Raw genomic sequence first — 16,531 nt, 5'->3', positions numbered from 1 at the left:
GCGGCTTACCTTTTAAGGACTGCTTAATGTCAGCTAACATATGCAATAACAGAACTAAGTATCTCCAAACACTATTATTTTATCTAAAAGGGAAATACAAATGGTAGATGTCTAGCAGACTACATACGTTGTCTATTATAAAATTTGTGAGTACAGTTTTTGGTAGAAAGAAGACAAATTTCAGCCCAGAAAAACCCTTCTCCCTTTTGCAGGAAGGCTGCAATTGTTAATTGCAGGTTCAAATGCATCCAGAGATGAGGAGCCTGAGGTCGTCAGGTTTCTGAGGAGCCTCAGATGGGAAGGTGGCCAGAGAAGGAGTATTGCTGGTCAGAGAGAGGCGTGCCGCTATGTGTCAAAGTCTTCACTGATGTAGGCTGAACCTGATGAAGTCTTTTATTGCACAGCTGAATTTCTTTCAAAACCTTTACAGAGAAGAGCTAATCTTGCTGTGCATTACTTTGTTGGGAGCAAAGGCAATGAAAACCTACCTGGCTTCATTTCAGGGTGAAAAGTGCAGCGTATATAAGAATACTAAACAGTCAGAAGACCTGAGCACACACTAAAAATTCCATGTTACCATTTCAATTTGTTGTCTAGAATTAGTAAGAAGCTATACTCTATGTAAGAGACACAGAAAATAATATTATAAATTCCTCCTTTTAAACATGGGCAGAGATCTCCTAAGGGAGGCTTCAGTTCTCTCTCTCTCTCTCTCTCTCTCTCTCTCTCTCTCTCTCTCTATATATATATATATATATATATATTTGTAATCTTTCCTCCCAAACATATTGCAAAACACTTAGATAAAACTAAACAATGCAAAGTATTACAAAAATCAGATAACCTGTCAGTTACTGTACTGACAGAACTACTTGCTTATGTATCATTAATACAACGTTAGCCAACAGGGTCAATAAAAAACATGCCTTTTGCATCTGTTTTAGAATTAACTTTCAAAAATGACTAATTGCATCTCATTCCTCTCACAGGCAAAAAGCCTGACACCACAACTTAAAATCAATTTGTACATAAACCAGTACGAAGTCGAGAAGAAGCAGGAACACACATCCCATGCCACAACCCTGCAACTTGACAGGCACCAAGGGGAGAAAGAAGCGGCCAATCCTGCCTCCTCTGTCAGGAGCATTTCAGCCTGTCCCGGGAGGTCCTGGGGCCACCAGCAGTGGCTCCTCCTCGCCCCAGGGACCTGGGTTCTGCTCCCCGCTGTGGCTACCCAGGCCGGCAGAGCAGAGAAAATACTTCAAGGCTGCTTAAGTCCTGTTGACTTTTAAGGAGAATACAGGCTTGTAAGTCACCGCTGTACTGTAAATGCTACATGACACTATGCACAACAGCTCTCTGCACGTTCCCCCTGAAGTCACTCTGAAACAACACAGATGAGACTCACAGAACATTGGCACCACAGAATGCAAATTTATAGTTATGTTTTTGGCTTTAAGGCCCAGAAAAATAATAGGTGTTTTGATACTGCTTTCAGCTTTCCAAGCCTCTGATTGTGAAGCATCACAAAACACTGTGTAACACTTCACGTTGGAAAACTGTGGTTCTTTTCTTTATAAAGTCACTGTATACATTTTTTTTTCCAAAGTAAAGCATCATCTTCTTCTAAGCATGTTTTTAACTTTTATAGGCTTGCTGACATTTTTATTGTCAAATAATTTGAAACTGCCAGGCAATGAAGCAAATTATGGCCAATATCACAATGGGAAGGAATACTTTATTTGGGGTATCTGAGCCATGTGCACGAATCACTAGTGATCCAACCACCAATCCAACCCAACGACAAGCTCTCACAGGCATTTCTTGGGAAGCCTACAGCTACTTTAACCTAACCCGTAAAATTGTCACCTTGCTGCTCTAGAGAGACGCTCTGCGTGCACAGTCAGAATTGGGTCTCCTCAGGAGAGTTACAGAAACAAATTCATCTCCCTCGGTTAATGCCGCAGAGCCACCACTGCTGTGAGACCCCCGGGGACTCCCCCAGTGCAGCGGGGTGCACGGAGCCCCTGCCGCCTGCTCTCAGAACAAAACCTCCCCTTCCCCCAGGCGGGCTCCTGGACCAGCGATTAGAAAGCTGATACCACTGCGTAGTACTATGCCCTCCTCGTCCCTTGGGTTAAAGGTGCACGGCTATGACTACTGATGCACTTTACTCAGCTACGTTTACTGAGGTTTTAGAGTTCTGAGCCATTATCAACCAAGACGCTGATGAGCACCACGCAGATGAACTGGTGCCAGCCCTGTTCCAGGACAACAGGAACAAATGTACACACAACCTTTTCCTCTTCTTACTGCAATAAGAGCAAGTTATCCCCAGCTGGAGATTTTATTCTGTATGAACTCATCACACTGCTCCAAGTTCGCAGAGAGCACGCTTTGTGCTTTAGACTTCATGCAGCAATTAAATCTTGAAGTAGTCACACACTAACAAAATCTGACTGTTTGGTTAAACACTTCAAGGCAATTTCAAGCTTGAGGGAAATAGGTATTAGTATTTTTATGAGATACGTCTTTGGAAATGTGCCAGGTGATTTGGAAATAGGGTGGCTTAATAGCCAACCACAAGAATAAATTATAGTAAATGATAGCAGAAGTAAGAAAATGGAGAGTTTAAGTGACACATACTTTTTCATCCACTTGTATCATGACTAGCCAAGTATTACCAATTTTAAAAAAACAACCCTGAGTAAGATAACATCACAGAACTCAGTACAGAGCTGGAACAGAATAGGGTAAAGTCCTACCATGCTCGGGAAGCTCTTTTGGAAGAGGTGCTCTGCTCTGTCCAGATTCCATCTGACATGGTACAGAGAGAGCCTGTACTGGCTCTGTCCCAAAGCCAGGCTTGGCTTGTTGATTGTAAGGCCAGCATTTTGTTGGCAACACCCCTGCAGCTTAGAGCAACCTTGGAAAAATGTTAGAGAATATTTTGTGTGTAGGAAATTGGGTTCTGGATAGTCACAAGAAATATCAGTCTGTGCAAGTCTTGTGTTCAAGAGAAGATGCTGGAGCCCACACAGGTAATGCAATTAGAGACACAAAATGCCAGTGCAACTATTCTTTGTTACACACATTTTGCTGTGATTTATGTATGGCTCATATTTTCACTTGTCCTCAACTGTCTCTTCATGTCCACCTTCTCCATGGGTTCCCCATATCTGTTCCTTTTGTAGCACTGTCTCACTAAAGGCTTTCCCAGACTACTACAGCCAATGGGAGGCTTGTCTCAACCTTCTCTCAGAGAGATACAAGATATGCAATTAAGCTTTTCTCCAAAAAGGAAAGGCTAAAAAAAAAGATCTGTCTTCACTGAATTTTGAAGGAGGGGAGACTGCATGCCCATGATGCCAACTTCAAGATCCTCAGTGGCTGTGGCAAGAACATACACAAGTTTGGGTTATCAAAAAGTACAAGAAAAAGAGCAGTCAAACAAAAAACCTTCTCCGGGTGTTCGTGCTCTGACTAGGGCTTCCTCTCACTACTACAACAGACAGAAACAGCAGCTCACAGAAGCGGTGCAGCAGCTTGATGCAGAGATGTGCAGCTGCACGTGGGTGTGCCATGGTTATGCCCCGAGGTCGCTGGGGAAGGTGCGCCCTTCTGCTCTGCTGCTCCATCTGTATTGCAGAGAAAAAATGGTTTCCTAAACCAACACCACCACCACGTGGGAGTGTCATCTCACTCACTAATTTGAGCCAAGCAGAAGAATTTCAGATCCATTTATCTCAGAGGATATGAAATCTAAATGTCACTGAATTCACTGAATGAGCTGGACGTAGGAGTTGGCTCAGTAAACACCCACATTTTAAGATTTTCTGTACTACTTTTGATTCTTTTCACAAACAGGTTGAGAAGGAATTCCTTGCTTTCAATATTTGTCTGTGGAAGAAACTGAAGACAACTGCCTTATGCTTCTGCACTAAATAAACCAATTTCCATGATCAAGGATCGTCCCTCTTTCACCCCCATGCAATTTGCATCAATGTCGCCTTAAAAATGTTTGCCAGAGCAAAGAGCCAAAAAAACCCCTTTGATTACCTTTTTCATGGCTAAATTCACCCCTGAGAGCCATCTCCCAGTGTTTCTGGTAAGCAGCTGGACGTCCCCAGTATAGAAAGAAGCATAAGATACAAAAAAGGGATTGGGAACCCAAAGCTAGTATTGCCAGGTTAGGAGAAGGATGAGGCAGCACTTAAGGCTTTATAAGACACAGAAGGCGCAGTGTCTCTAACTGCCCGCTTCACACCTCTGCTAGACCCATGCAGGCAATATGCCAAAGATCAGGCAAACTGTCAGGTAAAGTTCTGACAACTGAATCGCCTTTTTGCTGAATCGATGGTTTTTCCTGGTTTCATTATTGTAACTATTATCCGTTTTTAACTGGCATATTTAGTAAGTGACAGTACTCTCTTTAGCAGAGAATTCTTTGCTGAAAAGTCAACCTAAAACAGAGATGACTGCAAACGTGACACTTTGGCCAGCTGCCACGAGCCTCCATACTGGGAGCGCAGTATCTGGCTGACTTGCTCAAACAAGGAGAAAGGATGTCAGAGCTGCAGGGAAGAGAAGGAAACGTGCAAGGAAAAACCTGTACTGGCAGCTGCACACTTCCCAGTCACACTGAAGAGAACAAACCTCATAAGCTCCTCACCAGAGTATGAGATACCAGCATAGGATAGGAACAAGGCAGCTACTTTTTCAAGTTACCAAAATTTTGCAATTAACTCATACAGTCAATCTCTAGATGTCTAGGGGTGGAAGGTACCTAGTAAAGCTGAACGGCAGAAGTTTGATGTTTCTGCTTCAGGACACCATTCTTAGGTGCTAACATCTGGACTTAGGAGCCTTAGCTTTCAGCTGCCGTTTTTGGACACTCTGACCTGGGCAAACAACCACTGGAGATTACAGGAGTAGGTGAAGTGTCAGACCTCCACTCATTGATCCTTACTGTAAATACTATCAAGTTCTCTTATGTGTGCATGCTTACACACACATGGTCCTGCAAGCAAAAGGTTAAAGCTTCCAATTTTTTCCACAGTGAAAACTGAGACAGTGACCAATGGCACAGGTTCATGTAAGTTTTTTTTTTTTTGGGGGGGGGGAGCTGTTTTGTTGTTGTTTGTTTGTTGACTTCCTGTAGTTTTTCTTGGGATTGCTCAAGCAACCTCTAAATTATCAGTTTTCAAAAGGAATCCATCACACAGGGGGTTCAGAATACTGTACAGAAGATGCCAACCAAAGGCAAAAAAAGAGTTCCTAGTCCTTTCACAGAGAGAAGGTCCAAACGTTCAAGCCAAGCATACAGTAATGAAAGCAGCAACTAGTTCTTCAGAAAAGGAAGCTGATGCTGTCCATCCCTAGATGAGTCTGCTGTCTTGCCAGTAAGAACATTTTTTTCTATTCAGAAAAACAACAACAAAACAAAAACACTACTCTTCCTAGCAGCACCTCAAGCTGAAAGTACAGTACATGGCAATGTACAGTTGAAATTAGAAATATTCTTGCTTTAAAGACCTAAATTGGCTCAGCCTAAAAGTGGAGCAGTATTATACCAGAAAGACTCCTTGTGAGGCCCTGGCTCAGAGTCATGCCTCCACCACAGCAATAACAAAGGGCTCCCTGACCAGACACAAGGGAAGAGACCCAACACTGCCCGGAACGCAGTGCCTGAGAATTACACCTGGTTTGTGGGGGATACACCAAGGGTGTGCTGGAGATTAACGGCACCTTCACTTGGAGCCATATAGTAGTTTAAGACTCCCTCTACAATTGTATTTTGACCTATATGATTGAGTTCCCCACACCAAGAACAGTAAGAAAGACTTTGCTACTGAAATCTATCCAAGATAAGCAATATCTGTCGGAGTATTTTTTTAAATACTTTACATGCATCTGTGTTAACAAAGACCACCACAAAAGATGGATTAAACTAAATGGCATTTGTGAATGATCAATATTAAATCAACAGCTATTAAAAAAATACTAAACTGTACCCCACTTGTTTTATTTAAGCAACCCTAGCCAAATCAGTCCAGCAGCAGCCAAAGCAACTTCATGCCCTCAGGTTTCTTGAGACTCTGTTGAGAATGTTAATCTAAAAATATGAAAGATGAATCTCATTTGCAGGTGATAATTTAAAAAATATCATATGCACTACAACATATGAAGACCATCAAATTAAGAAGCAGGCCATAACACGGTATTTAAAGGAAAGCTAAAATTTGTTATAGCAAACATATTATTACTTAGTGATCTCTGCTTTGGCTAAAACGCTTATACATCTCTAACAGCAGGCAACCGCAAAGCCCTGAATTATCCAGATCACACAATCAATTAGCGTACTATTGCCAATTCTAGCAAATATACTTTTCTATATTTAATCAAATCAATTTTTGTAGATTAGCATAAAATTAATATAGTCTATAGGTACAACAGGAAGAAAAATACCTACACTTGATGAAAATAGTAAATGCTACTCAAACCAGAGGAATCAAGCCAAAGGAATTATTTCAGAAATGGATAGCCAGTTGATTTTGCAATCAACCAGTAAGTAGTAGCAATTTACTTTGTATTATTATTAGAAACAAAACCATAACTAACAACAAGTTGTTTCAAAACTGCAGGCTGAAAGGTTAAAGCTAACCATAATTTTTGCATATTATTATAGTACCAAACTTCAAAATGCATAAAAAATGTACAAGGGCAAATGAAAATACTAGCCTCACCTACGTAAAATAGATGAGCATTTACATCTGACACATTAATATCCTGGGATCTTAAAAGCAATGCTTTCAAGAAGTAATAAATAAAATATTTTGTTCCGTAGGATAAATTGTTTTAATAGCAGACAATGAAGTACTTGGGGGTGGAAAAGGGAGGACTTCTATTATCTGATGCAAAAAGATTGGTCAGTTCCTGCTTTTTAATGCAACATTGCCCCCACCTGGACAAATGCAGTTTAGTTTATAGGCTGGCATTAGTACCATAAAACTTTGTAAAACAGTGTAAATTCCACTTGGAAAAGAGTCACAACAAACTTCTCTGTGTGCAGTATACTTTTTCTTTAAGCTAACCTGTCTTTTAATTGAGTAGTTGAAAGTCTTCTTGATATTTTCCTGAAACATATGATAGCTCCAGTACTCACAAAAAGTTCTTTCATCTTACATGCTTACTCATTCCTGCAAAAAAATGAACAATGCATTTTTCTACAAATAAAACTGAATAATACTAAGGGAAATATACTGCTAGTTTCAAGGAAATATGTATACTGTGTATGCATATTGTGTGCATATGTAAAAGATGTATGCACACAGCTTATATAAAAAATGACAGCTCTTTTGATTCTAGAAACCTCTATACTATGCTTTCAGATCAAAAATAGGTAAAATTAGAAAAGTAACATTTTAGTGAATAGAAGACCTTGTCTTTATGAATAAACATAGACAACTGGATTTGACCAGCTCTTGTAACACGCAACTTTCTTTTGCAATGTTCTTTGTACACCTCAGAGTGATCAACAACTCCGGAAGATCTAAAAATGGTCCTTCATATCTTTAGAGTAATTAAATGATAAAGACCCCTGAAAACTTAGTATCTTCCCTGTTTCACCCAGAAAAATATGTCTTAACTACTTATATATGCAGTCAAGCTCCCTATAACAAAGCTTCTGAAATGACAAGAAAAGGAGCACTAGAAGTTAAAACAGGATCTTCTGAGAGCACCAGAAATTATAATATTAACATATTTATAAAAAGGCACATAGGAGTGTCAAATAGAAGGAAGCAAGCACAAATTTAGCGCAACATAAGTGGAATACACATTACATGCAAAGACAATGCTCCTGGATGGTGCTGAGCCTTTGCTCTGGTAAGTATCCAATATCAAAACATTGCCGGCATCAAACCATGGGTCAATACTTAATTCCTTCCAGAGAGCATTTATTTTAGTGCCCCCTGGTGTCAATATTATCCCTTTTATTATTTAACTGGCACTAGAATACTAAGAAAAGAAGTATTCCTCAGAGTTAAATTATTCCAATAAAATCTTTTTGCAATGCTAGATTGCCTTCCATGTGCCCAGCTCCACTATTTGACTAACCAAATAACAATACCTGCCAATACAGCCAAGACACATTTGGAACATCTCACGTAGATGCATTAGGCTACGATTGCACTTCTGTATCAGAATGTAAAACAGATTTTGTGGCACTAATAAAACTTTTCTAATGTTTAAATTCTGGTACCCAAATGCAATAAAACTATTTGCAAGTAAAATTTGTTTTCCTCACATCACTGGTGGGTCTCCAAAATAGCCGTGAACCTTTGCAGCAGGAAATATCCTGCTCCACCAAAGATACCCTATTCTTTCCAATGCTTTCATTACAATCAGTGAGCTTAAATCTGAGAGTGTTCAAAGAAACAGTCAAATAAATTGAATGACATCATCTGATGATCGAACCCTGTTTCTGCTGAAACTTTTCAAGTTAGTTTCAGTTTAAAAACAGATAGGCCCACTGTGAATACCAGGTTAATGGTATCTCTCTCTCAGGTCTGCTGCACTTCATGGGCAGTAGATGCTGTCCTCCCATTATTTATGATTTCACCCAAGCCCTCTTAATACATTACACAGCGGGACTCCCTGTAGGGGAGTACCCTCTGGGCAATCCCCGTTGCTGCAGCTGGGCCCTGGGCCCACTGGGGACCCGCAGTCACAGTGCCTTTCCACAAGGTGCATGGAGCTGACACAGCCCAGGGCCTGCGTAGACAGGACTGTGCCAGGCAGTAGGGAGATCTTCCTTAAGATCCTGACTTAGGAGGGTATTTCAAAGTGTTAAACACGCCAGTTGCTTCAGAATATACAATTATATTCAGCATTTTTCGAAGAATGGACCAACTAACTACCAAAAAAGGTCATCAAGTGCTAAAAGGTCAGTAAACTTGCCAACAAAAGTTGGTTTAATAAGTGCTGAATTTTCCCTGAAAAATTTGTCAGAAGCCATGAAAGACAAAGACCTGCAACTCAGGACATGTGCAGAAAACCACCTCAGGTAATAGCCGTATCTATTTCAGTGACATCTGGGGTCAGGCTTATTTTCTCACATTTCTGTTACTTAAGCAAGAGCTTCATCATGAAGGATTAATCTTTATTTTAAGATCATAGAAGCATTTTGTATTTGTCAAATGTTGCAGGAGCCCTGCTGATCAATCGCAATAAAACAATCAACTCCTGACGTGCCTTCAGCACCGCAGCAATGGCAGGAATCAACAAAGGCAGGTGGCACGAACCGCGAGGCAGCGAAGTAAATGCAATAAACTATCATTTTCCCAAATGCCTTCTCAAAATCAAAATGTAACGTACACATTTCAGGTTTGGCACCTCTGAGGGTTCCTACAACAAAGCACCAAACCACAAAGGTGAGGACAGACATTTGTCTGGCCCCACACTCCCCAAGCTGCACCCCACCTGTGCCGATGGCTATTTTTCTCCTTTCCCCACAGCTATGATGTGGCTCCACGCGACAGCACTGGTAGGGCAGAAGGAAGGACCCAATGGGCTTTGTTTCCTTCTTCTTTAAGGAGTAGATTTTCAGAAGATGCTGATTTGTTGAGACCGAAGCTTTCACAGAAACACTGTCGCTTCAACTGAATTTTTCATGAAAGATACTTCCCAGGTCAAGTCCTAACTTCCAGCCGATCTCTGAGATCGATCTGAGGAGAGCTGAGACCAGAGACTTCCGTGTCCCGTGAGGGCTCTCCAACTACTGAACCAATCTCTTCCCCTAGTCTGAACAAACACAGAATAGCTGCAAAAGGAGAGCTTGTGAGAAACTGGCCCAGGAAGCAGGAGTAACGCCAGGTACACCGCTTGACAGACAGGACCCTAGGTGCTTATTTGCGCCTGATTTGTGCATAGCAGGGTGTCAGATCTTCCTGCTAAACTTTAAAAGACCTGTTGTTATCTAAACTGGGTTGGTAGAGGTGGTGGAGCTCCAAAAATCACTGGAAAATAGGTTGTGGTTACTTCCCGACCCTGACCATGATGGAGGCCTCTCGTGAACAGGACAGGAGATTGTAAGCTAGAACTGCTTATGGCTCCACTTTCCAAATTACAAAACATAGCCACAGCCTCACCACAGAAACAGCAGGCGTCTTAGCACGCAATGCGTATGCAATACCTTGAGATAACGCAGTAAACCTCAACCTTGGGCTCGGTTTCTATCTGAGCTGTCACAGGTTTAAGATGACATAAGAAAATCAGTATTTGTATCTTAGCCTGGCCATGTGACAGCACTGTAGACATCTGTAATAGTGATTTTTAGCATTTTGAGCAGAAGAGTTTATTTAAATGTAATACCAAGTGAACGGGCAGAGTGCACAGTGCTGTGATTCACAAGGGTGCTCAGCCTAGCAATTTATCTGCATGACCTCTCTGACCATGGAGATAATAGACGCTTGCTTAGGAAAAGTGTTTGTTTTAGATCATGTTGACCATACTCATTTACATGTCCACTACATAGATGTTATACGACATGAATTATTTATGTAAAACACTGACTTGCCATAATTGCAATATTTACATTTAATATCAGCTCAGTGCTTTGCACATGCCTGTTGAATACTGAAACCCTAAAATACTGATTTCTATGTCAATGGTAATTCTTCGTGTTAGCTATTTCATTTTTAATATTTAATAGACTGAAAATGACAGCCCTGCTTAGGAAGACAGTCCATATTAAAAAGAAGTGCTTTACAGTCCCTGTATTGTACTGAGGTCATCTAGCACAGAAGCTGTACCTATAAAAATGTGGATTATTATGCAATATTGGCAATTCAATTCTATACCAGTTTCTTACAGAAATAAACCCACTTCATGTAGATTAATTATCAAAAATGAAAGTCATAAAATCAGTGTTCTAGATATGACTTTTTAATGAGAGGTCTGAGTAACAGTCTAAAAATAATTTTTAAAAAATTGCAATACCCCAAGTAGTTTTGCCTATGATCTCTTGTTGATACCAGCAAATCCTTGTAACTAATATTCTTCAAAGAGCAAACAAAGCATGTAATCGAGTGTTTGAAACAAGCAAAACACTAGTCTTACAAATTATTTTTTTCTAATATTCAGGTGCTGTTGATGTATTTACTGACAGCTACTGCATTGTACTACTTAGCACATAAAAAACCCAAGCTGCACATTTCTGCAGAACTCTTGAATGTTTTTCATATCAAGTAAATCATTTCAAGAAAAAGACTTGAAATTCTACTGAATAATTTAATAAAAACCACACCAAGTACCCAATCTTCTGATTCTATTATTCCATTATTCTATGGAGTTGTTACATTTGATTTATACCCAAATTACTGGCAGAAGCAGAAATAACCCTTTAAACACTTCTTTTTCACCAAAAGTGAAGTTGCTTTTCCTTATGTTCAGGGAAGAGACTAAAACTATCCAACAGAGGGCTCCCAGTAGCTATTCAAAAGCTTAATTGAGAGTCAAACACATGAACTCTTAACATAGACATGCAAATCAGCATGCTGTCATTTTAACAACCTATTCTGTATGCACTATAGGCACGCCTACACCCAAATTATAAATTTGTAAAAGCACACAGTAAAATCACCCAGGAAGTTCCTTGTGATAATTTGTATTCTACTGAAGTAAGTTAGCACGGCTTCTTTAAACTGCGGAAAATGAGTATATTTTTAAATAGTCTTCATACGAATGCAATTACATTTTTTTTTATTACTTCTTTACATGCACTTGAGAAAAATGCTAATAAAATTGTGCGTGGAGCACAGTTTGGCTGCCACCTGCCTATCGGACAGGGCAAGAGGCAGGGGCAGAGACTGCAGCCTCAGCAGGCACTTGTGCACTCAGAGAAAGGGCTCCTGCAAGGGGCTGGTGGGAAAGGAACAAAACTTACTCAATACACTTGCTAAGAGCTGGGTCCTGAACTACTTGGGACATCAGCAGCTGCTCAGACAGAGCTATACCAAGGCATGGTTAAGACAACACAGTGCTGGAGACTGGCCAGTGAGCAGGAGGCTTATCTTGCACCCCAGTGAGCACAACCAGGCTAACCTTGTCATCCTGTTCTTCCACTAGGAAAGAAAGGGTTAGGTCAAGCTGATCTGAGCACCTACTTGCTAAGAGCCAATCTACACCTGACAAACTTGATCTAATCAAGACGTGAGGCTGGACCATTTCAGGAAGAGGGTATTTCAAACTGGGTTAATCCTTGCTTTCCTTGTTGAGATGGCTACGATATGGAGCTGCTGCCTGCAAGAGCTTCTATTTATATACGTCAGCTGTGAGTTCTCCCAGCAATATTATCCCCCTCACTGTTTAAATGCCTTGATTTTACGTACAGGACATCTTAATACATTGTGGTGTATCTTCTCTCAGTAACATAAGCTGTGATTTCCTGTAGGCTACACGCTGTCTTTTTTTGCAAATGTAATCAAATGTCACAGCCAATACAGAACCATGTTGGTGTGCCCGACCTGTTCAAAAGAAACCTCATAGGATATTACCTATCCAAAGACAATGTGATCAATAAGTCAAAGCTATTATACAGCAATAAATTAACATTAGTATTTGATTGGTTTAGTAAACTATTCACCACAGATGAATATAATACATAAACTATTGTACAAGAAGCTTTTAAAGATTTTTTACAGTATTAAAAAGAAATTACATATCTGTAATTAAATGCACTCTGCAGTCTCTGTAGATGTACCAGCTTTTTTTAAAAAAACTTTTGAGAACCTTGAGAACCAATTTGTTTCCCACAACAGCTTCTGAGCCTATGATAATACTCATTTGCTTTCCTCCACATCTTTATATCCAACTGTGAAAATACATACCTGCAGTCTCTTTGCACATGCTACAAAAGTAATCTAATACATATCCTCCACTAAATATCTGTGATTAACTCCTCCAGAACTAGTTTTGTCCTTTTACAAATGCAGGCTTTTTGATCAAAGTCCTTGGAGGTGAAGTACAAAAGCTATATTCTGCTATGCTACACACCACACAATTAGGTTTGTCTTGAAATTTATAGTAACGTCTTTGGTGATTTTATTCACACTGCTTTTATCTGCAGCGATACTACAAAGCATGTGGAATGTAATACAAGTGGAGAGAAATGTGTGGTATTTGCAATCATATTCTTGCAATGCTAAATTCTACGGATTTTTTTTTTTTTTTTTTTAGTTTTTGGCATAACACAGGACTAGAAGCACCCAGACCTAACCTGAACTGAGCTGAGTTTGATCACCTCTCATATTCAAAAAGTCCACTTTCAGGCTAGGGTGTCTGGGTGCATGAAGACACTTGGAATATATCATCTATATTACAATTTTATGCCATTTTTCTTAAAAGTAGTGAACACCCTCTCAACCCCCAACCATCAGAGCTGAGGTTTGGATCTGAATTTCAAAAGCAAAATTAGATTTCAATTTTTGCAAGTGTCCTTATTTAAAATACAGCCATTCTTAAACTAAAATCTAAAGTGCCTTTGGAACAGAGCAGTTTGAAAACAATATCCCATTCCCCTTAAACTGGAGATAAAGATATACAGGACCTTTGGAAGAAACCAGAATAGCCTGGCATGCAATATTACATGCTGTTTTAAAGATTAGATCTTTTCTCCTTATGCAGCCATCATTTTACTAATTATGTCCAAGAGTACATATATTGAAACAAAGCCAGCAGTGTAACAAAAACACCAGACAAGCTCTAATCCTTTACTTACCACAAGTCTCCATCTTCAATAGTCTTATCATTTGGGGCTCCAGCGTGCCCGTAGTGTAGAACAGATGAGTTCTCCCCACTGATAGGTAAAAAGAAAATTCAGCATAATTAATGCAAGAAGAAACATTAAAACACACAACATGAGAAGGAACATTGTAAATGTGACATTGTAAACATGTAAACATCAGTGACTTTGTATATTAAGCATGAAATTTTGCAGTCTGTGAATACTGGCATAGAATCTGCCAAGTCATTGGCTAAGATAACATATTCTGCATCTCACTCAGCTGAAATAGGTACAGAATAGGCGTTTTGCTATTCTGGCTGCAAGATGTGACCTTTCCACAGAAGGAACTCGGCACAGTTCATATAAATACTTCCCACATCCATGAAAGTGTCAAGGAAGCAATTATGTAAGTGTAATTTTTCAACCTGTACCCATTTATTTCATTCTGGATTTTTTTTTTTTTTTAATTATTGATACATTTCCCTACTTAAGGTTAAATATTCTGAAGCATAAAAGACAAGTTTCCTCTGGAGAAAAATATGAAGTGTTTGAAATGCTTTACGAGATATTGGGGCTGGAAAAAATCAGCTGTCCAAGTAAACAGTTCCAGTTCACCTCTGGCATGGCTATGCATGATCTCTGCTGGAATGAATTCACTGCACACTGCTAGGGGAACATTTGTGATGTGTAATGTCAGCAGTAATATCTGGCACAAAACCCATCACTCTATTTTCATCTCTTATTAAAATCACCTTATAAAGAAAAGATTTTTATTCCTGAAAACCCTTTAGACTAAACTGCTGATTCACAGGAATAAAACATCTCCAGAGAAAGATGGACCTTTGTTCTGCACTTCTAAAGCTCCGTGATCCATTCAGTGACCTATATTTGGTCTTGGCATCCCTCTCTTGTCTACTGTTTTTCCTCCAGGTCTAGCAAACGTCAGTTAAAAGACAGGTAAAGATCTCAAGCTCTACCTATTTTCCTTTTACTATTCTCCTCAGACAGATGTTCTCTCTCTTCAAAAAGCTAGAAAAATTATATCATATCCAAAAATACATGTGTTGGAACAGGGTTGCTGTGGCATCAGTCTGACCCCTCAAGATTACTTGCCAGTCTATCTCACTCTTTATCAAAGCCATATTGGTCATCCTGTTCAAATTTAATTCTTTCAGTTATGATGGCAGAATAGCTTCCTATTTTAGGTGGAAGGAATCAGAGGCTCAATTTCAATGAATCTTGTTGTACCTGACGTCAATGTGCCATCTGACATACATCTCATATTAGATTTCCGATACGTGCAATTACAAACCCAGTAAATATGCACTGTATCCAGAAAGAGCTTACCTTCAAGATACATTCACAGTACTTGTGATCATTTAGATGTATAACTGACCATTAATTCATTCAAATATAACAATTCCATAAGCAAGGATTATGGAGGAGAAAGCAGATGCCTTCTTAAATTTCCAAAGGCTCTCAATCCAAAGGGCTGGATCATGTCAATAATTTCAAAGTAGTAACATTTTCTCTATGTTTTAGCAAGTAGGAAATCAGTACATACTAAGGCAGTGAGGGACAACATTTCAGAATCGTAGGAATGATCTTCTGATAGGAAGTGTATTTCTTATACAACATCGAAGGGAAAAATTAAAGTTGCTAAATCAAGAGTTAAAAAAAAACATACACAATTAAAGCTGTGACAGATTTGCTTTGTAATGTTAGTCCAATGGCGTAAGCACATTTTTACAACTGGCTAGTAGCTGGCTGCTTTTTGCTTCCTGGCTGCCTGAGCTGAGAACCTACTCTGTCATGCAGATAACTAAAAACAGCCCCGTAAAACCTGCATACAAGATGAAGACACAAGTGAGCCTCCTTCTGAGATTTCCTGTCTCCTGGACATTTGTGGAATAGTTCCCTTTGGCCACAATTGCAGCTTTCCATGCCAGGACGCTTTCAAACTTAGTTTGCTCTGCATGAAAAAAAAATTATAACTGGACAATAGAGTGTAATCCACAGAAAGGCCTTCTGTGTCAGGCTACATGTATGGCAAGAACTGGGTTTCCAGCCATAGCCTTCTGCTTCCACAGGCAGCTGACAGCAGCACAGACAGCTCCTGCCTCTGCTTTAGTCCATCAGCATTGACAAGAGGATGCAGCATCATGTGCTGCCTGAGGAACTGCTTCCCAGGTGGAGAGCTATGATTCAGGGGAGGCAGGGAGGGAGCACTTGGAAGCAACTGGAATGACCTTGGTGCTATGTGTGACACTGTTTGTGAATCCACATGCTTGGTTTTTAAGGAAAAACACAAAAATAAAACATTCCCCTAAGTGGCATCCACACATGCTCCACAGCAGTTTGTCAGGATTTTAGCTAGATATACTATTCCTTATCTCTTTCTAAAAATAGGAATAAAGGAATAGAAGCAGTTAGCATATGCATGCATTTATGATCAACTTAAAAAAAAAATTATCATGAGGCTTAAGGGCATGACTTCATGCTAACATATTTGCAGATAACTTGTTTACTTATCATCATATGCTGGCACTCTCAGTGTTATATATCATACCAGCTGCATAAACAAGTCATATATTCAAATATGAGCACTGCACGAATGTTTTCAACAATTGGCATTCCAAATACAAAGATGAGGGATTTCCTTTACACAGTTTAACGTAAAGGTTTTAGTTTACAAAATATTTCTGTAAGGTTCGGCACCAACTGTTACAGAAGATGCATGAAAAT

The 16,531-nt window shown here is 39.7% G+C and overlaps 1 protein-coding gene across 1 annotated transcript in view; it reads right to left on the bottom strand.

The window, feature by feature from the left end:
* PEPD (peptidase D) overlaps positions 1 to 16,531 on the bottom strand; it is a 135,378-nt gene that overhangs the window by 41,508 nt on the left and 77,339 nt on the right. The window contains exon 11 of the mRNA XM_035543280.2: positions 13,781 to 13,858. Coding sequence (XP_035399173.1) covers positions 13,781 to 13,858 — 78 coding nt within the window. The remainder of the gene's footprint in view (positions 1 to 13,780; positions 13,859 to 16,531) is intronic.

The sequence above is a fragment of the Cygnus atratus genome, chromosome 12 (genome assembly GCF_013377495.2).
Source record: "Cygnus atratus isolate AKBS03 ecotype Queensland, Australia chromosome 12, CAtr_DNAZoo_HiC_assembly, whole genome shotgun sequence".
NCBI lineage: Eukaryota > Metazoa > Chordata > Aves > Anseriformes > Anatidae > Cygnus > Cygnus atratus.
This window is presented reverse-complemented; position numbering and strand designations above follow the sequence as displayed.